At 37.3% G+C, this 24,136-nt stretch overlaps 1 protein-coding gene across 4 annotated transcripts in view; it reads right to left on the bottom strand.

Moving 5' to 3' along the window:
* arhgef18a (rho/rac guanine nucleotide exchange factor (GEF) 18a) overlaps nucleotides 1–24,136 on the bottom strand; it is a 39,402-nt gene that overhangs the window by 1,541 nt on the left and 13,725 nt on the right. Inside the window, exons 2-20 of one of the 4 annotated variants that reach the window (XM_065277028.2) lie at nucleotides 22,674–22,837; nucleotides 20,961–21,015; nucleotides 19,155–19,247; nucleotides 18,914–19,054; nucleotides 18,051–18,301; nucleotides 13,131–13,256; nucleotides 12,906–13,023; nucleotides 12,157–12,411; nucleotides 10,104–10,180; nucleotides 9,794–9,972; nucleotides 9,652–9,713; nucleotides 9,361–9,546; nucleotides 7,388–7,513; nucleotides 7,240–7,277; nucleotides 7,092–7,145; nucleotides 6,962–7,009; nucleotides 2,510–2,977; nucleotides 2,068–2,326; nucleotides 1,175–1,276 (exon numbers count right to left, since the gene is read on the bottom strand). In XM_065277028.2, coding sequence (XP_065133100.1) covers nucleotides 1,175–1,276; nucleotides 2,068–2,326; nucleotides 2,510–2,977; nucleotides 6,962–7,009; nucleotides 7,092–7,145; nucleotides 7,240–7,277; nucleotides 7,388–7,513; nucleotides 9,361–9,546; nucleotides 9,652–9,713; nucleotides 9,794–9,972; nucleotides 10,104–10,180; nucleotides 12,157–12,411; nucleotides 12,906–13,023; nucleotides 13,131–13,256; nucleotides 18,051–18,301; nucleotides 18,914–19,054; nucleotides 19,155–19,242 — 2,578 coding nt within the window. In that variant the 5' untranslated portion in view covers nucleotides 19,243–19,247; nucleotides 20,961–21,015; nucleotides 22,674–22,837. The remainder of the gene's footprint in view (nucleotides 1–1,174; nucleotides 1,277–2,067; nucleotides 2,327–2,509; nucleotides 2,978–6,961; nucleotides 7,010–7,091; nucleotides 7,146–7,239; nucleotides 7,278–7,387; nucleotides 7,514–9,360; nucleotides 9,547–9,651; nucleotides 9,714–9,793; nucleotides 9,973–10,103; nucleotides 10,181–12,156; nucleotides 12,412–12,905; nucleotides 13,024–13,130; nucleotides 13,257–18,050; nucleotides 18,302–18,913; nucleotides 19,055–19,154; nucleotides 19,248–20,960; nucleotides 21,016–22,673; nucleotides 22,838–24,136) is intronic. The other 3 variants (XM_065277027.2, XM_065277029.2, XM_065277032.2) reach the window with 3 other exon arrangements.

The raw sequence follows: 24,136 nt of genomic DNA, 5'->3' as shown, positions 1-24,136 counted from the left end.
AACTGAGAGAATATAATAGCTGTGAGAATAGACATCAACTGTAATGTCATTTTTTGTTTTAAACACAATAATATTTCTGACAACTTAAAGGGATAGTTCACCCAAAAATGAAAATTCCATCATGATTTACTCACCCTTATGTTGTTACAAACCTGTATATATTTCTTTGTTCTGATGAACACAAAAGAAGATATTTTGAGAAATGTTTGTAACCAAAATGTTTGTGAACCCCATTTACTTCCATAGTATTCTTTTTTCCTACTATAGAAGTGAATGGGGAATGGTTTGGTTACAAACATTTCTCAAAATATCTTCCTTTGTGTTCATCAGAACAAAGAAATTTATACAGGCTTGTAACAACATGAGAGTGAGTAAATGATGACAAAATTTTCATTTTTGGGTGAACTATCCCTTTAAAGAAACGGTACCATAAAAGTGCAAACTACTCTGGGTTTCTATCCAAAAATACAGCACATATATTTTAAAAATTCACAAAAAAATCCAGTTGTTCAAGCTAATGACGATGGTAGTGGTAACTGACAGTAGTTACTAACAGTAAATAAAACAAGGCACGCTTAAAAAATTGAGACCGGACTGCATTTGGATAACGATTGGACAAGTAGTTGCAGCTTGTACTTGCCAAACTGAATGATATGCACAGAAGAAGAAATGCAGAATTTTGATGCAGTCACTAGCTGCAAGGGCATTGAGATGACGTCAAGCCCCATATATGGGAAAGACAATGTCAGTGGAAACACGTAGACAATCAGTCACCCAAGTTTCGCATTTTTTTTTTTTTTGGCAAAAACCACCTGAAGCGAGCACAAAAACTTTTTTTGCGAATTAAGAGATTTTTAATTGAAATTTAGCATTTCCATCACTATTTTCTTATGCAATATTTTAAATCAGGGTGGAAATCCAGCTAATGCAACACAACATTACATGTTGAAGCTAATATAGCTTTGATGTAATATGAGTAATGTGTGACTGTAATTGTTCTTCAAGTGTTTCTGTCACTCACAAATGTAGTTACTTCTTGTAATTAAATTCAATATAAAAAAATCAAGTCTTGTTTTGTCTGTATGTCTATTGAACCAAAACAAGATAAGTAGATTTACAGAGGTCTTTTATCTTATGAAGAAAGACATTAGCATACAGATTCAATAGCTTTTACCTGGAGCGAGCCATTGAGGACTTTTGGATCTCGTGGCTTTTAAACTGCCTCCCTCTTTTCCTGTAACTCTGATGGGCACTACTTGAGACACCTCTATGCCAGCTAAAAGTGTGAAAGTACATTTAGACAATGAAAAAACATCCCAGCAGCCAAATAAAACACAAAAGACAACGCACTGTAAAATTAAATCTAAGGATGAGAAAACTTAAAAGTTTATTGCAGCACAGTACAGGACTAAGTCGACTCGACTTTAAGGCCAAATACTGTAGTTCAGTAAGTTATGTCCCATGTCTCTCGTATTCTCTAAAGACCAAAATATAGCTCAAGTATTTGTTAACTCTTTCCCCGACACATTGACAAATAATCTCGTCAATTAAGAGAAAACGCTTCCCTGCCAATGACAAGGTTTTTACTGCAATCCATATTTCCGCTACTATCCACTAGGCGGCACTCTTACCCAACTTATAAAACACTAAAGCATCCACTGATCCAAAAACAGTAAAAACTCTGAATCTGATCTTTAACAAAAGTCCTTTACAAAAATGCAATTATCTCAAAATGATCTCAAAAGAGAGGTGAAGATGGAATGAAACAGATTTTTTGTCTGTTCTTTCTTTTAATATAATGTATGTTTATATATTTAAACTTTTTAATTAAACTTTTGTGAAAATCATAAAAATGCTGGAGCGGCTGGCAACTTAAAAAAAAAACGCTGGCAGGGAAAGAGTTCTAGTAAAAATGCATTCAGTTTAAATTACTTTAAGCAGCACTGTGTCGAACGAACACCTTAACATCAATACTGAACACACAAACCTTAGTCATGCTGACAAATCATCAAACATCATTCATTAAAATACATCTGCATATTTACACAAAGATGGAGATCTTCATACCTGCACTGTTGTTACGTTGATGTGAGTTCCTGTGTTTGCTGTGTTTCTCTTTGCCCTTTGCCTGGGCAGCCAGTTTGGTTGGGATCTTTTGTTGAATTGTACTGACTTTCTGTGATTGGTTGGTGGTGCTGATGAGGTGGATGGGTACATCAGTCTTGACAGGCAGAGAAGTGATGCTCTCCCTGCGTGGTGGTATCAGTGGTGGCCTCTCTTCAAAGCTGGGAGAAACCACGTTCACTATAGGGTAAGGAGAAGCTATCTGAAGAGGAAACCAGGAAAAAGAAAAATATACATCAGATTTATTTAATAGATCAAGAAACATCATAAAATGAGATCTTTTCACTCTCTGTGAAATCCAGGCTCAAAATTTAATTATGACATTAGGAGCATTAAAGTTTCATCGTGACCATTGACTAACAAAATAACTAGTCGTGTCACATACCTGAATCTGTTCATTCTTCAGAGGAAGGTTTCCAATGTTGAACCCGTTCTCATTCTTCTTTAACTTTTTTTGTAGCTGCTCCAGCTTTTCTTTCTCCTTTTCCACAGTGCGCATGGAGTCTCGCAGTCTCTCCAGATCCTGCTGGTATTCCTCTCGGCACTTCTCCAGTTGCTGTTTTTCCTCTGCCAGCTGCTGCTCCTGTTTGCTGCACTCCAGTTCTCTCTCTGTCAGCTCTTTCTCACTGATCTCTGCCTGCCATCTCTGCCTCTGCCGCTCCTGCTCCCACTGCGTCTGCTCCTGCCTGTGCTGCTCCTGCAGACGCTGGAAGTTAGCCAGCTCTTCCCGCTGCTTTTCCAAGTTTCGATACTTTTCCTGTTCCAAGAGAGTGTTGCCCTTGGGTCGGGACATCAGCTCATCGATAGTGGCGCCCTGCACCTTGATGTGGCTTTTTAACTGCAAGAAGACAGACTGAAAAACAGAGCACAGGGTGAAGTCAGTAGTCGCGGTTTTATTGTCGGGCCGCAAGTGGGCCAGCTAGGGTTTGAGGCGTGATAAAGGTTAAAGGTGGACCTTGTCTGTGACAAGATGTGCAAGACTTATAGCAAATTACTATTGTGTGCATGCATATAAATGAATTTATTTTAATATTGCAAAAATTAAATGTTTCTCTTATGCCGAGTTCAGACTGCATGATTTTCAAACTAGTCAGGTCACAGATGTTTTCACACTGCGTGACGTTCTGAGGTGGCGTTCAGTCGCTGCTGTTTTCAGACTGCATGATGGATTGGGGACAGGGGTTTTCACACTCTATGACTTTATCATAGTAAGAATCGCGACAACTTTGTCCCGTTCTGCAAACTACATCTCACAACCAAATGCACGCGAGAATTGACGAAGGAAACAACGCGAGGTCATGCGTGCAAGACCGGAGTTCTCACATGAGAATGGGATTATTATTAAAAATGGTAGCTAGCAAGAAGCTTACCATACAAATACAAAAAAACAGTCATTTGCAGCAGAAAGAAGAGAAAGAAATAAAGATTATGAAAGAGGAAATGTTTGAAGAGACTCCTCCCTGAACTTCCAGCTACCCTGTATGTTGCACTCTCATTGGCTGTATGTCATCGCCGATGTTATTTTCAGTCAAAACACATTTCACACGGCATGATTTTAAATCGCCGACAGGTTCAGATATCTAGCATGGCAAATATCTCACGGGTGTCGGCGACTCGTCTGCGATGCTCTTAAATCACGTCTTTGATAATACACACTGTGTGATTGTCACTCACGTGCACGAGCATCGTTTTGTCTGCGATTTCTCTAAACCTGTCGGCGAGTCAACATCAGGGATAAAATCGTGTCGCCTGAACTCTGCATTATTTGTTAGGAAAATGAACTGTGGCTTCATTATATTTTAAAGGGCCCATGTCACAGGACTTTTTTAAGATGTCAAATACATCTTTGGTGTCCCCAGAGCACATGTGTGAAGTTTCAGCTCAAAATACCATATAAATAATTTATTATAGCATGTTAAAATATGCCACTTTGTAGGTGTGTGCAAAAATGTGCCGTTTTGGGTGTGTCCTCTAAAATGCACATGAGCGGATGAAGTGCAAACACTGATCACAATGATGGTGGTTTGTTGAAATTGAAACTCAATTGTTCTGTGAATTATTTTCTCTCTGCACTAAATGGCAGTGCTGTGGTTGGATTAAGGGGTTGGATTATTCTAATAAGAGCTCCTTATGACATCATAAGGAGAGCCAAATTTCAACGACCTATTTTTTCATGTGCTTGTAGAGAATGGTTTACCAAAACTAAGTTACTGGATTGATCTTTTTCAAATTTTCTAGGCTGATAGCATCACTAGGGACCCAATCATAGTACTTAAACATGGAAAAAGTCAGATTTTCATGTCATGGCCCCTTAAAAGGTGCCAAAAAATGCAATGATACAATATGTTAAATTGTACATATGTGGCTTTATTAAGTGCAAAAATTATCCAGAAACAGTTTTACATGTCCATTTATAACCCTAGGATTTGTCCCTAGAATAAAATTCCTTATTTGAAAGGAATAATAATGTTGAGCTTTTCTCTGATTGGCTGTTTCTGAAAGCAGCTCATTTCAGTAGCTCTTTGTGTGTGTGTAAATAGACCTTATGTTTGAGCCTGTATCAGTCAAAGATACAGAATTTGAGGAATAATCAATTGTTTGGAAATTGTTAATGGATAATTCTGAGTAATAAGTTTGTGTTTTTTTTAGTATGGACCTGCTAAACATAACTGTAACGTCAATAGTAGAACTTCAGCCTAAACGCTTGCATATAGCATTAACTAGCATATAGCGCTAACTCAGCAATCACAACTTTGTTTTTAGCATTGAAACAACATTGTACTTAATTTAGTGTGTAATTTAATGTTGGCGAATACATCTTGACTGTAACGTCACGTTCTGTGTTATCAGGGAACTACACTGCGACCATTTTGGTCGCATATGCGACCTTTTAAAATGCCATTGCGACTCTAATTTTTAATGGGTCGCAAATGTATCACTGATTATTTTTGTACCTACCTTATGTTTTAGGCAATATTCTATGATTTACTATGAGCATTTATTAAAACAGAAATGTGTATTTTAAGAATACGTTTTATAACGTGCTCTGAGCCTTCAACACATCAAGTTGGCTTCATTGTGCCTGCGAGCACGTCGTGTCTCTCCGCGGTTCCGGGTTTATATTTTAAATGGTCAGTCGCGTCGGGGTCAGTCCTAGTTTAATTACTTCGGGTCCCAAGTCTGATTAATATTTTGTGTAAAACCAGAGTCGATTGGAAAACGGCCGCGAGCGCTACCGCGCTAAAGCTCGAGTGAAGTTTCAGCGTGTCTCCGGTTTCTATGGCGATCACAACTGGCTCTGGTAAATGTTTTACATTCTATGTACATTTCAATGTGCGCAGGTAATTCTCACAGAACCCGCCAGTCCCAAGCAGAGCAACTGACTACTTCTCCATAAAGCGCTGCTTTCTTGATGATAAACACAACAACAAAACGATCTCGCTTGTATTAAAAATCATATATGTATATTATAACAAAAACGAGTAAGCATGCGGGTTCTGCCATCGTCTGGTCAGTCAACCAGCCTCGCACACTGACAGAAATAAATGAAATCTGACACCTGCTGCTCTGTGACGTGACGCGCGTTCAGCTCCGCTGAATTCAGGCAGCAGACACATTCAGTTCTTAGTGTTTGCTCTCTCTTACGAAACTAAATGATTTAATTACAAGAGAATATCAAAACGACGGTGAAAGACGGTGTTGCGGTGGGGAAGGGATCTAATTGCGGCAAGCCTAATTCAATGACGCGGCAAGTTTAAGTTATTAATTATTAAAACGATCCTCCGAGTTACGGATCGATCTTTAGAAAATAATATGAAAATCGATTCAGAATCGGTGACACAGCCCTAATATTGTCACCAAACCCCTTTGTATGCCTACAGAACACTTATGAGGAGCTCAGATGCAAAAGCCTCTAAACTAGAGGTCTTCACGGGTCCACTTAGATCCGAAAACCCGAGGTCCGACCCGAGACCCGATCGGGTTTGGGTCTAAAAGATTCACATGCGCCTCGGACACGGGTCGGGTATAATAATAGCGTTATCGGGTCTCGGGTAATTTAAAATGAATGTGTTTTTGCTGAACGGACCCGAGAAGACCCGAACTCTCTCGCCTGTGTGCGTCAATGTCTTTTTCAAACCCCTCATCTGTTTGCCAAGAGTGCTTGCGACATTGTGTGGCTGGCAGTAGGTTAATTTTCGTTAAGTTCGACATGTCAGTCAATTTTAAATGTACATTTTAGCAGTAACCTTGGTGTCGTCAGATAACAAAGCAAAACAAATGGAGCAGCTCGCCAAATTGGTTGCGAGAACAGTAGAGTTTCTTTCTGTCTGACAGCTGCATGGGGGTCTGCAGAATGCACACACGTCAGTGCCGTTTACATTCGGGTCACAAAAAAATTGCCACTAGTTCAGGTCGGACTCGGGTCTAATTTTCTCGGGTTTGTCTCGGGTCGGGTCTTTTTTCATTTTTTTTATTATTTATGCACGTCGGGTTCGGGTATAAAGTGATTCGGGTTCATTTCGGGTCGGGTACATTTCTTTGGACCCGAGAAGACCTCTACTCTAAACGTCACCTCTGTCAAAAATGAGATAATAATTTTCTCTGAATGCTCACAGTAGGCATTATACTTTTATCAAATACTTTCTTGTACAGCTGGTTATGGATTAAATTAATGTGTCGAGTAAACAGTCTGTTCAGACAATTAACTATCAGGGCATCAACTATTCTACGTTAATTTACCCCTACATGAAGCAACAAGGTAAAATACGATTGTTTGTTGTACATGTTGGTCAGAAAGTTTCACCAATATAGTGGCAAAAAATGTAAGTTTGATTACCTGAAGGCTGCAAAGCTTCTGTGACAGTCTAGTTACAGTTTCATAAAGCTGCCGAGACAAATGTTCATGTTTAAAAGACTGAAAATGTTTAAATGAAGAGAACTTCAGAGAGCAAAAGTGCATATTTCACCTCGGCCTTAGGAAAGCTGACTATCCTGCTCTCTAAGGTCATCTCTTCATCTGCCTAACAGGTAAAAAAGCAAAAACCAGGATTACCAACACAACCACAAGTAACAGTAGAGTAAACCATATGGTATCAATGAATGTAATATGCTCACAGACAGCTCCAGACTTTCCAATAAACTCCCAGCACCATCTGCAAACAGTCCACCAGTACATGTGTCACAATTACAAGACATATAGTATACATATATAATAAACATATATATAGTAGTATAGTATAGACAACTGTAGATTTGCTCTTACTTTCGGGTAGCACGCAGGTGTCACTGTCAAAACCTGTGAAGGGCACTGGCACCAAATCCAATCCCTCAGCGGTGAAAGGAGTTTGGTTCAACTCGCAACCTACCAACAACCTCTGTAAAATCTCCACTGAGGAATAAGAACACAACACAAAGATTTCAGGACACGCTTTACAATACTTTAGCATTCAAACACATTTCATAAACCAATCAATCTCAGTTTAGCACGTTTGTCACGCTTTAATGTTTCAGATCATCAAACTAATTTAAATATTACTCACAAATAACACAACATGGTTTCTTATTATGAAGGGAACCACTATCCAAACCCATAGCCCCCAATGACTCCACCATAAGAAAGAGACTGGGCAATAATGGCCTGCATGGCAGAATTGCAAGATGAAAAACGCTGCTTAGAAAAAGAACATAAAGGCTCGTCTCAGTTTTACCAGAAAACATCTTGATGACCCCCAAAACTTTTGGAAAAATACTCTGTGGACTGATGAGACAAAAGGTACATTGTTTGAAAGATGTGTGTCCCATTACATCTGGCGTAAAAGTAACACCGCACTTCAGCAAAAGAGCATCATACCAACAGTAAACTATGGTGGTGGTTGTGTGATGGTCTAGGGCTGTTTTGCTGCTTCAGGACCTGGAAGACTTATTGTGATATCTGGAACCAAAAAATGCGTCTTATTCACTAAGCATGTGTACGCACGTATTTGTTCGTGAAATATGCGTCCGGACGTTTTTAACTAACAAATCATGAATCAACAAAAACATTTATATTAAAATTTCCTCTAAATGTTTGCAATACAAGAAATATGTATTAATGTAAGAACACCTTAGACCACAATTACGCAATAGTCATGAACAAGGAAAAATTACCCTGTAATATATATCTGTGTAATATATTTTATATATTTTTACCTTGTTCGTTGATTATTGCGTATATGTGGTCTAAGTTGGTCTTACGTTTTTGCATACATTTAAAATAAATTTTTGTATGAAAGTTTTTGTTGAATCAGGATTTGTTATTGAAATGTCTGTATGCACATTTTACAAACAAATTTGTGCGTACGCATGCTTAGTGAATGAGATCCAATGTCTGGCCATCTGTTCATGACCCTAAGCTGAAGTAAACTTGGGTTCTGAAGCAGGACCATGATCCAAAACACACCAGCAAGTGCACCTCTGAATGGCTGAAGATAAACAAAAAGTCTTTGGAGTGACCTAGTCAAAGGCAGTTCATGCTTTCAAACCCTTCAATGTGGCTGAATTACAACAATTCTGCAAAGATTAGTGGTCCGAAATTCCTCCAAAGAGCTGTAAAAGACTTATTGCAAGTTATCGCAAACACTTGATTGCAGTTGTTGCTGCTAAGGGTCGTCCAAACAGTTATTTGGTGTAGGGGGCAAGCACTTTTTCACACAGGGCCATGTGGGTTAAGATTTTGTTTTCCCTTCATAATAAAAAGCTTCATTTAAAAACTGCATGTTGTGTTTACTTGTGTTATCTATGATTAATATTTAAATTTGTTTGATGATATAAAACATTAAAGTGCAACAAACTTAAAAAAAATCAGAAAGGGGGCCAACACTTTTTCACACCACTGTATTTACCTAAAAATCTGCAAGCTCTTGACATTTGTGGCTGTATGGTCTTATGATTGGTTTTTGGGGCATTGCACATGAGCTATCTATTCTGTATTCTGTTCCCATTTTATTGTTTGTAAGGCAAAAAAAAAAAAAAAAATGCTGCTCCTTAAGAAAAGCAAGCTTTTCTTAAGAAACTAAATGATTTGAGGCATAACATATTTTCAAAGCATAAATGTACAAGATGACTCGCTACAGTTTAATATATAAACATAAGCAATAGGAATAATGGTGCTTGGCCTGGCACGGAAAACTAAAAACAGTTATTCCACAATGTTGCCATAACACTATTAAATCTTTTTTTCTACGGTACAAGTCTCACCATCCTTTAAGGCTCCGATGAGGAGCTGCTGGCCCTGTAGCGGCTCTGCTGAATTACCACACAGCAGATGGCGCTCAAATGATGAGCAGTCATCAACACCGGTCACATTGGCTGCAATGCTGGCAAATAACCTGTGCTTCTCTGTGAGGTGATACTCTATATAAGCATCCATCATACACAGACTCCCTGTACAGAAAACACACAATTTGAAGGAGAAAAACACGGTTAAATGATGCTGAGGAAAGCAGACTGAATAGATAATAGACTTTGACATGAAAGTTTGCATTATACTTGCAAAGTCCTTGATTCTCTCAGAAAGTTCTTCTGGTTCCTCTACCGCTTCTTCTGGACAGCTGAAACACCAGATGAAATTAGGCACAGTCACACTTTAATGCTAGATTTTTACAGTATTTAAGTTTTCAATGCAACGCACCACTCCACAGCTTTCCAGATTTGGTCTCTCCAAGCCCTGCGCACCTCGCCGGAGGAAGTGTGAAACTCGTACATCTCTGGAGGGTCGGAGGAGGCCGTGATCAGAAACAGAGCCTTTTCGTCGTGAGCCACCTCACGCACTATGAGCTTCTGGAGTGGGATCACCGCAGGTTTACCGTCCTGCAGGAACACATGTTGGACAGCTTAATCTACATGATAAAGCAAGAGGCATGATAACAACAAATACAGGAAATATATAGATATAGAATAGTGTGACTGATCACATTGAACAGACATTTGTCAAATCTCACCAGAGAAGCAAATGTAAGCCTCTGATCTTTTTCAAGTAAAAGCAGCAACACATCTGATAACAGCAGGACAAGGACATCTGAAAGAATACGAAAGATTCAAATTTCAGCCCACATGAAAACTGACCCTTTGCTAATCTCAAAAACCTTTCATGGGAATGATTTTTTGTAAACAGTGTAGTTTGAAAAAAAAAACATGCTGATAAATGACTAAAACACTGCTGGATATTACTGTAACCTATACCACGGGGCTGTTAAATGCTTTATTCTGATTGGTTGAGAAATGTTCCACACCTGACCTGTTAAATGTCTTAAAATAACTACCAGAGCAATGTCTTAGCAATGCCTGTGGTAACCGTGGTATAAGCATCATATTTTAACTCTGATCTTTTGAATTAATTAAGGAATAATTGACAGGCCATTGAATTATTCAAAATGTTTTTTTAAATAAGTCATTTTTTTTATAAGTCAAAAGAGCGGAGTAAATTATTCCACTTCTACCACGGATACAACAAACATTGCCCTGATGGTTATTTTAAGATGTTACAGGTTATGTGAGCATTTTACAGATAAATAATGCACACCCATGGAACATTTCTCAACCAATCAGAATAAAGCATTCAACAGGCCTGTGGTATTATTAAAATAAATGCACACCCACGGTGTAACGGGCGACAGCATTACCACCTCGAGTGTGCATTTTTTCTGAATAATTCAACAGTCCGTCGTCAATTATTCCTTACTAAACCATTTTTCATATGCATTTCTTCTTTAAATACTGAAATGTACATGCACAGAAATAAGCGAATTACTTAAAAATTAAGCATGTTCAAGGACATTGGTATCCAACCCTGTTCCTGGAAGGCAATCTCTAACTTAAAATTTGAGGCAGGTGTGTTGGAGTAGGGTTGGAAGTAAAATACGCAGAACACGGTTGGAGACCCATGTTCTAAGAGTAACACAATTAAAGGCACAATATATAATTTTCACCACTAGATGTCACTCAAAACAGCAGCAGCAGCAGCAGCAGTAGCTTGATGACTCTATTAAAAAGCCTGGAATGATGGGATTTGTAGTCTTCATCTTCAATGTCGATAAGAATCAATCTGCCAGGACCAAGCGTGCTGCACAAGCCCTGAAAAGTGAAGCCAAAACGTCTCGATCGCCCCCCCAGTGACTGGTCCCAGTATAGGTCATAAAGCCCGCCTCCCCATGTTATTCAATGGGACTTGAGACCAACAAAAAAATTAATTACACTTCAATTATCTTTTTTCCGAAGCTGGTTTCTGTCATTTACTGTAGTTTTTCTCACGCTGATGTACATTCAAATGTTTGTTTTTAAAATAGGTTTGTGTTTAGTTAGTTATTTAATGATATAAAAACAGTGGTGTCACGTCATGATTGACAGCTGTGGTATCGTGTGATAGGCACATTCTCTTTACTTCCTGCTCACTACTGTGCAGGACTAGTCCCGAAATCGCTACTGCGCAGACTCAAGACCCAAGATGTCAGCACCATATCGGGAAACTGGCGGCTTCACTTTTCACCAATGGAAGAGAGCGAACAGGCGTTGTCCACCTTTTTTACAGTCTATGGCCAGGACTTACAAATCATGTTTATTTCTTGAAATAAAGTTTTAAAACCCTTACATTTTAATGTAAACCTCAAAACAGAGCAACATGTGCTCAACATTACAAAATCCGCATGCAAACTATTGGTACTACTGTGCAGACCGATCGGCTGATGACGTCAAACTAGCGATTTAAAAGTAATACTTTCTCGATAGTGTGATGTCATACACTGGTCAATCTGTGCAGTGCCATGTGAAGCTGAATCAGAGGATAACTTGGACATGACGGCATTCGATAGTGCAAGTAGTAAACATGTGAAAAACACTGTGCTAGTAGTTTTTGGATTTTAGATCCATATTGTGCCTTTAAAAAGTGTAAAGCCCAACTTCTCAAAATCAAATTTGTCAGTACAGTTAAAAAAATTTGGGCCTTAATGAAAGGTCGGTCAGTCAACTGCTAATAGATGTCAGTTTTACAGTGATAACCTTTGCTTTTGTTAGACGTTGATCTCCAGTTGAGAATCCCCTCATACAGCAGCCTCCTCTCGCCATAAAACATGTCCTCTCTGCGAAACACTCGACCGTGGGCCATCTTCACCTGGGACTTGGGCTCTAGTTTACTACTCAGATCCCTCAGTCTCGCTGCTTTCTCAAACTCATCCACGCAAGTATTCACCTGAGTTATGGTGTCTTTAAGCAGCTCCAGACCTTGTACCAAGTCCCTGTGCTCCTCTGAGTCAACTGTCAACAGGTTGAGATCAAATCAGGCATATCAAACTCACACCAACCTCAATGCAGGTGATCTGTGGACGTGCTTCTACACAACAAGCGTTCGTCATGACTTCGTACTGCCAACACTGTATTTCACGAGGATTCGTACATATTTTACGAGTTGGCTAATTCATACGACCACATTCGAAAGCCTGTCACGATTTGCTTTGACTTGTGACGTTGGGGTTAGGGGTTCGGTTTCGTTGTTGTTGGTTTTTTCATGAGAATTGTACGATTTTGCACGATTAACTTTGTGTGAATTGATACGAATTAGCCAACTCGTAAAATATGTAAGATTTCTCGTGAGATCAGGCTGGAAATTTAGCCTGTATGTGACTACATAAAAACTAAGTTTTAAAAGTCATAGTTATAAACAATGTTATGTTTGAAAGAAAAACTTTTAACTTAAAGAAATAAATGTAAAAAACAGGATTTGTTCCTAAAAAAGATAAAAAAATGCATACCTTCTGTATTTTTTATGATACGTTCAATAAGAACTGGATACTTGGTGATGCGTTGTGTTATAAGGAGAATGCTTTCTGGTATTCCTAATCGTCGCAGGATGGATAGCTGAGATATTTTCTGAGAACAGAAAGAACGCAGTTCTTAGAAATGAACAAACACACACAATTCCAACTCCAGCATGTTTTATTGCAACAAAGTTTTTCTTGCAAGAAGTTGATTCTTACTTTTATAACACTCTGAAACTTCTTGTTGTTTGCCATTAGGTCCTTGTAATAGTTGACTGCATCAGTGTGGTGACTGCAAAATACTCCATAGCAGTATTGCAGCTGCTCTCTCAAACTACCTGAGAACTAAACACACAAACATACAATATAAGGCCACTAAAGGCAAAAACATTTAAAAACAGTAACACAATTTTAATAAGATTTAAAAATAATTTGTTAAGGCAAAGTCTAGTCCACTTTTTATGTGTGTGCGAGGGTCTGCGTACATTGCGCGTGACGCAATTTTCATCATCAGTGCATGCATACTATACCTACAAGAGAATGTAGTAGCCCCGGAGATGCATTGCATTTTGACGCAATGTGCATGCTTTGAGCATCGGTGTACACTTACAAATCAAATTAACTATACTTTGCTGTTAATTAATTAGGGCTGTCAAACGATTCAATTTTTTTATCTAATTGATTACACGATGTGTTAATTAATCTAACTAATCACACATAAATATTGGCAGGTAAATGGAAAAATACCCTTTAAATTGAATAAAATAAACCGTGCTTTTAATGTGTTTTCATGTTGAACTGTGGTTTAAAGGGGCTGAATGTAAGTTATTACTTAAAAAAATCTTTAAGATAGAGTTTTCATTTGTATATTTATGAGGCAACCATAATGTAATAGAAAGAATGACACCTTGAGTGTCCTCCACGGTTGTCTCTATCAGCCTGTAGGCTCTTTTCTGTGTGGAGAAGTCGGGTCCGAATTGGCGCGAAATTCAAAATGTGACGTCATGCGCGTGCTCGTCTACCTGGGCGTTCCATATAGACGCGTACGGCGTCATTAGTAAACAGCGGCAACCGCTAGCATGTTTCAAATGGACTCTGTAGATGGAAAGAAGCGACCAACTTCCAGCACAATCCAGACACTCACGGAAACTCCTCGTAAGTTGAAAAAAAATCCTTATCTAGTGCGACCAAAATAGTGCGTGATCGGCGTCGGGGAAAAGACAAGAGTAAACATCGGATTGGCATTTGATTCTTGGAGGGAGCTCCGGTCAGCGCTGGGTATGAAAACAGACCTTGAGCAGGTTTCCTTTTTACTGCAAAGGTAAGACATAGTTACAGGGCATCTGTAATATATTATGTTATTGTTTTTGTGGTGTAATGCTAACGATAGCATTTATTTTGTGGTGTAATGCTAACGATAGCATGTAGCACAGGACCGTTTCAAAAGTTACTTTCTTATATGAATTATCTTTATTCAGAGCACGAGTGCATTAAGATTGTGAGTGTCGGGAGTGTGTTTTACAGTGTCGTGTTACAAAACTTTTAGAAGTAGACTTCTATTGAAAATATAAAGTAGCACTGCAACATTTTGCTAAAATATGGTCTGTCAAACAATAACCTTACAGTACTGTAACTTTTCTTACATTTGTAAACATGCTGGTGAATCTCAATGAGCTGTCTGTGGTTGCTACCGCAACTCTGGTTGTTGTGATCGTGCTCGTACGAGTGTGCCCACCGAGAACGAGCATGAGACTGGCTGCAGTTTCTATAACGGCCACTGGTGTCAGTAACGGTTAGAAATTTCTCAACTTACGGAGAGCACCTTTAACACTCTCATAATACATGCTGTTTCTGCTTATCTCTTGTTAATCTTGAGTACCTAATAGAGTAGTATATATATATATATATATATATATATATATATATATATATATATATATATATATATATATATATATATATATATATATATATATATATATATATATATATATATATCTGAAGAGTCTTTGTTTTTTATCAGATTTATAAAAGACAGATCAGCTCTAGCGAATGTTTCCGGAAAAACATGACCCCTCGAGGTTTACCGAGGTCGGAGTTACTCACAAGCAGGCAACACACACAAAACATTATCCCACTATCTCTGGATATCTTATGATTCACTACATGTTTGTGTTGTTTATATACTATGCACTTGTGCGCCATTTACCAACATGACACATGAGTCACATGAGTTTTTTTTTCAAAATGCTATAAATCTATTGAATCAATATATAAATGTGCAGTGACTAGTGGTATACACTGATAAAAAAAACATTAATGGCATTAATCAAAACACTTTGTAATATTAAGAACACTGTCATTGCTGCTGTTATATACTTGAGACGTCGCCACTAAAACTTTTTTGACAGCGATCAGCTGTAAAATGTTTTGGTCCTGCTCGATTTTCGTTGACTTGGAGTAAAATAATGAAACGTTTTCATAAGATCCTCAGGGGTCAATGTGCTAAAATGACAGAAGCTTGATGCAGTCGTGTGAAAACAAGCAACAGCTGGCATTTTTTTCTTCACCCCAGTGCCTCTTACGTAAATTATTAGATTTTAATGGCCTACGGTTCTTCCCCACCACAGGTGTATCAATGCCATCAAAAGTATTATTTTGTTTTTGTTTGTTTGATGAAGTACAAAGTAGATGTGGAAAACTAGGATTCTTTGTGTATTCAGAGGGCTGTCATTAGGTTTGGAAAAAAGGTTGAAAAGATAACAGAATAACACGCCGGATATCGGATTTTGCTATTGTATTGTATAATACTGATGTGATACAATACTGATTTTGGTGGTAACTCATTTAAAAAAAGGGGGGGGGGGGGGTTGGAACCAAATAGGGCTTGGCAAAAAAATTGTTTTTTCGATTAATCTTTTTTTACGTGATCGATTCAAAATCGATTCTCAAAGGCCACGAATACAATTTTTTATGAAATAACCTGTTCCTTTTTGATCAAGGAATGCGACTGTTCTGACTTTTTCAGCATACATTTTTAATCTTGCATCAAAATTGTATTGTATTTAACATAATTGTATGCATTTGAAAAATTAGAGATGGGTTCTGTTTTAATGTACCCAAGTGTACTTAAAATAAAAGAGTATTAAATCTATATTATTCATAGAGTCGAATTGAGAATAAAAATCGATCCGAGAATCAGAATCGAAAGGAGAATTGATTTGATAGCTTGTGAATCGAAATCGAATCGATCTGGAACATCTGAATCGATACTCAACCCTAGAACCAAACTCTTCATATGTTTTTTAAAAGTCCCTTACCTTTTCTCTAATTTAGCACATATGCTTGTTCACGTTTCAGAGCACATAATGCCCTTATAAATTAAACTCTGCTTCACATTTCAGCTACAGCCTTGAATACTTGACTAATTTGAGTCCATATAATTTAAACTCCATTTTGTGTTTTCACTACTTTCACCCCTCTCCACTACTCTCTACTACTCCCGCAACACAACACGCCAGGGTAAACTAAACTTTCATGCTATAAAAGCAATTGTTTAATTAAAAAGCACCAGAATACAAAAATGGCATATACAAAAAAATTATATATATTATATAGATAAAAAAATTCTGGGGGACCCACCCACATTTTTAACGCCCATGCCTGGGTAGCATTTGTGCATTTGTCTGAAGCCTTGGAGGATTTCTGGGTGCTTTATGATACAAAATGGCACTGACACGTGAAGTCATAAGCACGCACATACACAAAACTTATTAAACAGCATGTGAGCACCGCATTGAGATCTCATTGAGGTCTTGTTGCTAAATATTTAAATTGCCAATGCCTGAAAGCATGTGAAATTATAAACTTTTGTGACTATGCAGCATTGGATTGTTCAGGTGCATCAAATGCTTTACTTTTCCCCATAACAATTAATCAAATTAATCTGTTAAATTAACAACCCTACTATAAATCAAAACATTATAACTCAGCCGATATGTCCAACAAAACCCAAGAACAAAGAAAACAACATGAAGTCATTTAAACACAGAAATCAAACACAATCAGTTGATTAGGGCTGGGATAAACGATTATTTTTTAAACGATTAATCTAGTGATTCTTTTTTCGATGCATCGATTAATCAAACAATTCATTTTATCAGTCCGATTCGACTTCGATTCGATTCTCGATTATCTCCCCATTAATTAACTAATAGCAATTTATACATGTTGATTTACATATCTGAATGTAAACATTTCAAAATATGTTGATTGCTCTTGAAATTTCAAAATAAAAAAGACTATACAAGTGCAAAATAATGCATTCTTAGTCAGAGGTAGCATTTCATAAAGCGTTTGCAGCTCATTCTGTGCTGTTTAGTAACAGTATAAAAATCTCAAGTTCAAATGACTTTATTTTGCATGCATTTATGAGCAAAACCTCTTCAATGTGCCTTTTGATGGTCACACAGTTTTTATTTTTTATAACTTGATTTTTTTAATCCACATTGTTTCCGTGCTGTTCTAGTCCATATAATGACAGATATAAACACAATCAAACTTAAGAAGCACATACATTATTAAATCTCTTTCTCTTAAGTTTATTAAGATAGATGAGGACTCATTTACTGCTGGACAGAGAGTGAATGAAAACGCAGTCTTCTGGCAACAGTGTGTTTTTACATATTTCATTGCTTTTTGTTAAATTGCTCTGTTTAAAACACACTTGGCATCACATTCATGATTTTATGGTAAAATGACACTCTTTCGCGTCAATCCACGAGCATTTAAACCATAAACAAAGCACTTTCACTTTAATTGAGCGTGAGCAGCGCAGCAGAACCCACGCAGAAACGATTGCAGCACTGTTGCTACAGAGCCGCGAGCTCGCGCTCCTCATGCGGCAGGGTGCATGCTTGTTAACATGGGTGCTGAAAAAACATATGCCGCTTACGCACTGCTCACACTTGCTGTGAAGCCGGTGTGGACTGGAGCCACTCGCGTTGCTACTACTCAACGGCGCCGTCTTTTTGGGTCTGACGAATCGACGCGCATATTTTGCGTCGACGTATTTTTTGCGTCGACGCGTTGTCCCAGCCCTACAGTTGATCAATGTGAACTTGCTGCTATATGACACACCTGTGTGATGAGGATGTCTCCGATTCTTTGGATGCAATAATTCTGACTGCTGCCTTCTTCCATGGAGTCGAATCGTCGTTGTTTAAGGCGATTGAGGAAGAGCTGGTGAATCTGCAGAAGGCTGTCCACCTGTGGGAAGAGTCTCTCCAGCCGCATCTCATCCATCTGCAGAGTCTCACGCAGCTCCCGTACGTAAACGCCCAAAACCAGCTTAAGCGTCCGTACGTGGTTTATCTCTGTCTGAATCAGTTCTGTAATAATAATCATATGTTTGTTTAGTAGTGGCCCTGTTATCACTTTTATAAACAAAATAGTTCAAAATAGGGATGTTCATTTTAAATATTTTTCTGATTGATGCTCGTAATAAACATGTTTTGACAAAAATGTATATATATATAGCGGTTTATGTTTACATAATATTTGCAAATACCAGCATAAACAACAACAGGACATGATGATTCACATATTGTTGAGCCATGCAGAATCATTTAAACACCATTTACAAAACATACATATTGTCATATGATAATTTAATTACATTTCTTTTTTAAAACCAAAAATGAAAATTACCCCATGATTTTGTTTGTCTAAAAAACTATGGACATGTATCTCGGATGGCTTGAGGGTAAGTAAATCATGGGTTAATTTTCATTTTTGGGCGAACTATCCCTTTAACCGGTTAATCGTATACAGTCAATACATCTAAATTAATTTGAATGGTTTATGGTTAAGCAGTTATTTATCTTCACCCCTAGTTAAAAAAAAATTAAAATCTTGTGTGGATGCCTCACAATATAAATTTTGGCACAACAAAACAGACCAAAATCAAACAAACAGGAAAAAAAACAGATTACAACACTTACCATGAATCACATCTTGTCTTTTAGTCGCCTCTTTGGAAAAGGTCTTTAAATATTGCTGGTCAACAGCAAAACTCCAGGTGGGAGATTCAAAGTCTCGTGTATCTGCCTCCAGATCTTCACGTAGTGCATTGTAACGTCCATCTGTGTTGAAAGGAAAAAAATACATGACACATCAAAAATCAATGAAGACCTCTGATGATACAGTAATCACATGGCTAACACAGCAGGTTAAACATTGTACCATCAATATTAATGGTGTCAGCGGAATATGCAGACTGAAGGTCCTCTAGCACAGCCTTGACACGGACAGAGTCAGGTTCATCCATCATTTATTCTGAAATGAGGCAAAACAAACTATCAAGATACATTTTTGGATTGGCTATCATCAGACATTAGACATAGTGATGGGGTGGGCAGTATGACCAAACATCCATTTTACAGAATGAGTCATTTTATTTCACGGTATATGTTTTTGTTATATATATATTGTTTTTGAAATATAAAAATTTGCAGAAATTTGCCACTCACTAAAGCTTTAGCTAAATGCTCACCAGGTGCTCAGTAAGTTAAAGTTAGTGTTATATTGAAAATGCCTAGAAGATAACAACAGGTGAAGTCTTGATAGACAGAATCTTGTTTAAAATTTTTCATTTTTTAGACTATTGAAGATATAGTATGCGTTGTATTTTGTATTTATTCATAGTCATACAGACATTACAGTAAATGAAAAATGAAAAGTATGAATATATGCACAATATATTGACACCCTTTACTTTCTATTAACGTTAGACCTTAATCATTGCTTCTCTTTCTGATGTTTCTGATCAAAGATGTTTGTACTATGAGCAAATGGGGCATCAAACTACATAGCTCCAGCAGTGCACATTTCACTGATATAAACACAAGTTTTTGTCTTAGCATGCAGTTCAGAAAACTTTACAATTATCTGTTATGTGCGAGAAGTGCTTTCTTTATTTGGCGACACAGCTCCTTGCTACATAAGCACAGGGAGAGAGAAAGCGAGCGAGCAAGAGAAACCCACGGTGGATTTATTGGCGCTTATCATTAAAGAGCAACTATGGTCCGTGTCACGATTTTACATTTCCTCTGGTGTGTAAGTGTGTATTAGTACATGTTAATGATATGCAAAAGCTACATGGGTGATTCTCACGAAACCATTGAAACAACACGGCACTAATGATTTTAGCTATAAAATGTGTAATATAGTAATATTAAAAAGCATCAGAATTAACACAATACTGTGTTCTACCTTGCACAATGTGTGATTTCAACATAAGAATTTATAATTTGTCAATTGTGTCCAGCTGTGTTTGAACATGCGTTATGTTGTAATTTAATCAAATTAACACAAAAATATTTAGAAAAAAAATAAATGGATGTTTTGCTAGACTACTTTAGATGACAGAAAAAAATATTTACTGAATATTCATGTATAATAATAATGAAGAAAAATTAGGAAAATGATGTGTCCATGCCTGATGTTCTCATCCTCCGCAACACTTTTTGAGAACAGTTTAAACACACATACAGCATTTTAATAAAGTTTGATTTTGAGTGACCAAGCACATGGACCAGTTACTTCAAGATGGCTACCAGGTAAGATCATTTTTTTACAGTTAATTTGAAATATTGTCTTGTCAGAATGCTTACACGACATTTTGATTATCATTACCGCAACAGATGCTTATTAAATGTTAATTTAATTAATAGAAGTATAATACTTTGATTTTAAATGCATGTGCAGAATGTCCAAATTATGTTCTTTCAGGTTTGTCATGTCATGTTGAAAATATGTCAGTGTTGATGTTTTCTGACTGTTGCGGTAATGAGATTTTTTAGGACTAATTTTTTTAATTATGTTACAAAAAGTGTTAAATGATAAGTAAAAGTGTTTAAATTAATGTTCCCATTTACTCCAGACTTTGTTTTTCAATGTCTGGTGGGAAAAAAAGTTAATTTAAGCAATTTTTACATTTTCATGCTTGACATTTTTAAAACCAAGTTTTCGTGAGAATCACCCACATACCCAAAGTCAAAAATTATGTGAGTTATCGTCTCCAGCGTAAATCTCTTTTCTTGGACTATAACAAACACACAGATTGTAGGCAACAGTTTACTCCCTGGAATTGTTGATGTAAACAAGACCGACATTATCATAATTCCTCCAGCTTTGACTCACAGCCTGTAAGTTGATTCCTGTTAGCATTGCATTGTGAGCCAATCTTTCAAATATGGTAAGGAGCGTCACATTTCTGGCTGACATCAGAGGTATTCAAGCCAATCACAACGTACAGATTAGCTGGCCAATCAGGGACACAGCGCTTTTCAGATCTATGAGCTTTGTACAAAATCAATGTGTTTGAGGAAAGAGGTATATGTGGAGCTACAAAAATGTACGGTATGTGGAAAAGAATGTGTTTTTAACCATAAACCACACGAACACATTGTATTATACTAAATACACAAAATAACGTTGTTTTAGCAATGAAATAGGTGCACTTTAAATTACAGAAATTACTCGTTCATTTGTTATCTCTGTCAAACTCAGTCTAACATACTTAGCCACGCCCACTTATTTACATTTAGCTAATTTTTTGTGGAATTACACAGTATTGGAATATACCATCATACCACCCACACAGTGATGACACTTATTTTAAAACATCTGTAATGGCTACATTTTTCTTTACAATATAGACGGTTTCATCAGAGGCACGTGCGCTAACGCGATACACGTCTGGATCTGAACTTTACTTCCGGTTTCGTTTTTTTAATGGTCTGACTAGTTGCTAATCTGATCTCTTGAACAAATGTCTCCAGGGCTCCAGACTGCCCCCAAATTGGTGGCATTTTGCCCCTAAACTTTGAGAGTGTGCCACTGAATTTTACATCCAGTCGCACATGTGCAACCAGTAAATTTGACCATTTTGCCAAAAGTGCACAATAAAATGTGACACTGAATTTGAAACAGCACATTGTAATTTCTGCATCTATCATCAAGTATTTATTAGTAATACAGTGGAAATTAGTAGAAATGTGAATATTTGGTAAGCATGTTAATTTACGGTGTGTGCCCCTAAATTTTCTGGTTGCGCCCCTAAAATTTTCAGTTGGGGGCCACTGTGCTCCTAGTCTGGAGCCCTGGTCTCGTCGAAAATAACCAATGTTTTGGTTTCCTAGGTATTCTATGTGTTGTTTTTTATTGTTATATAAATAAACTATGTTTAAAGAACTTTGTTGTTATTTAGTCTTACCAGAGTTTACCGGAAGTTACGTGCGGACCACGACAGCCGCTTGTTTATGTTGTTACTGCTGAAACCATCTATACATAAATGTAAAAAGTCAAAAGTTGAATCAACTTAAAAAAAATTACTTCAATTGGTAACAACTAAAAGTTACGTTTTTATAATTATATGTTTAATTGAAAAATACTTTGTTGAAAATCTTACATTTTTTAGGTGTTACCAATTGAAGTAATTGTTTAATTTGATCAAAATTTTTCACTTTTTAAAGTGTACATACAAAATTAGGAAAGTATGTTGTTTTCAAACAGGTTTCTTTAGCACTTCTGTTGTATATTCATTTGTTAAATAGCCCCACCCCAAACACACATGATTTGGTTGAGCCAATGTCACTGTGTGACCAGGTCATGACTGTCAAACAGAAGAAAGTATTTTAACAGAGTAAATGTCAAATTCTTTCCTTTCACCATTCCCTCCCAGAATGCCAGAGCACTGACCTGTTGCTGTAGTGATAACCAGAAAAGGTTAAAGGCTGGATGAGGCAGGTTTATCTCTGCTGTGAGAAGGTCATGTCTGATATATGCTTCAATGATGCATCAGCTACACGAAGGATGAATTGAAGTCTCTGTCAGACCTGGGCATTAGATGAAATAGATGTTATCTGTTTGAAAAAAAATATTCAGGATTAAATCGAATCTGCGATCTTCCAGAAGAATCGGTGGCATGCTGTCGACTACCACAAGAAATCATGATGCTTTAAAAAAATGTTTTACAGTAAGCTGATTCTTGTTATAGCTATGCAGGTGAAGGATCTGTACGTGTGTTTAACATGAATCACTCAGGTTACACTTCTGATTAAGTGTTTTGGTTTGTCTCAGTCACCAAACACTCCTAAACTGCAGTGATACTAAACACACTCAATAATGGGGGTGCGGTTACTGTACAGTCTCAGATCTCTGTGCTGAAAACATGAAAAATGAAACAAATCTGTTTCTTCTCTCAAACAGCAAACTGGTTTAGGTTTGTCAGATTCCTAAGCTCTTGTCTGACGAGGTTAAAGAGAGGAAGACACATGACTTCATAGAAAACAGGACTTACTATTCAAGCTTTATTGCACATCTTAATAGGCTGTGGAGGATGTGGATAGATAGACAGTCAAATATTTACTTTAGAACACCTTCTTGAGAAAAATATGATAAGCTTTGATAAGAATTATTCTACCCTGCTCATGAGGTAACCATTCACTTATCGGTCCGTCAATCTTTTTAGCACCTTGCGGTCATAAACACAATATATAAAAAATATAAAGGGGTGATATGGTAGAGGAAATTATTCACTTGTGTAACAGAGGACAGCTAGAGTAGTACTGTATAAAGGTGCGGTGGGTAAACATCATCTATATTATATTGAGCTGTTTTTGACAGCGGTGGCATTTAGGTTTCTTATTAGAGAGCTCGACTCTCATGATGACAGATTGCTGGATTTACGCTTATAGCAGGTTCAAGTTGAGCTGTATTAGTAGGTTTACAACAAAGAAATGTAATATAAATAAAATGTTAGCTAGAAATAATCACTGTAATACATATTTGTTTTTCATGACTAGTACTGAAGTAAGCCAGTTATACTTGATTATTATTATACATAGTGCTGGATTAATCAAGATTAATCGTTTGCAGAATAAAAGTTTTGTTTACATCATATTGTGTACCGTGTATAATAATTATGTATATATAAACACACACACGCACACATACACACAGTTTTGTGCTCTACTAAGTTAGGTGTGGTTCCCCCAAGTCCGCAAACGCCACATGATAGTGATTTTAGATTAGTGGTGTTTCCTCGCTACGATAGTCAGACATACAGTATAGGTCTACAGCCGATAGCACTAGCCTAATGTTTGCCCATTATAGTTTTAAATTATTATTATGCAGTGTTTCCCATACATTGTTTTAATCGT

The sequence above is a fragment of the Paramisgurnus dabryanus genome, chromosome 6 (assembly GCF_030506205.2).
Source record: "Paramisgurnus dabryanus chromosome 6, PD_genome_1.1, whole genome shotgun sequence".
NCBI lineage: Eukaryota > Metazoa > Chordata > Actinopteri > Cypriniformes > Cobitidae > Paramisgurnus > Paramisgurnus dabryanus.
This window is presented reverse-complemented; position numbering and strand designations above follow the sequence as displayed.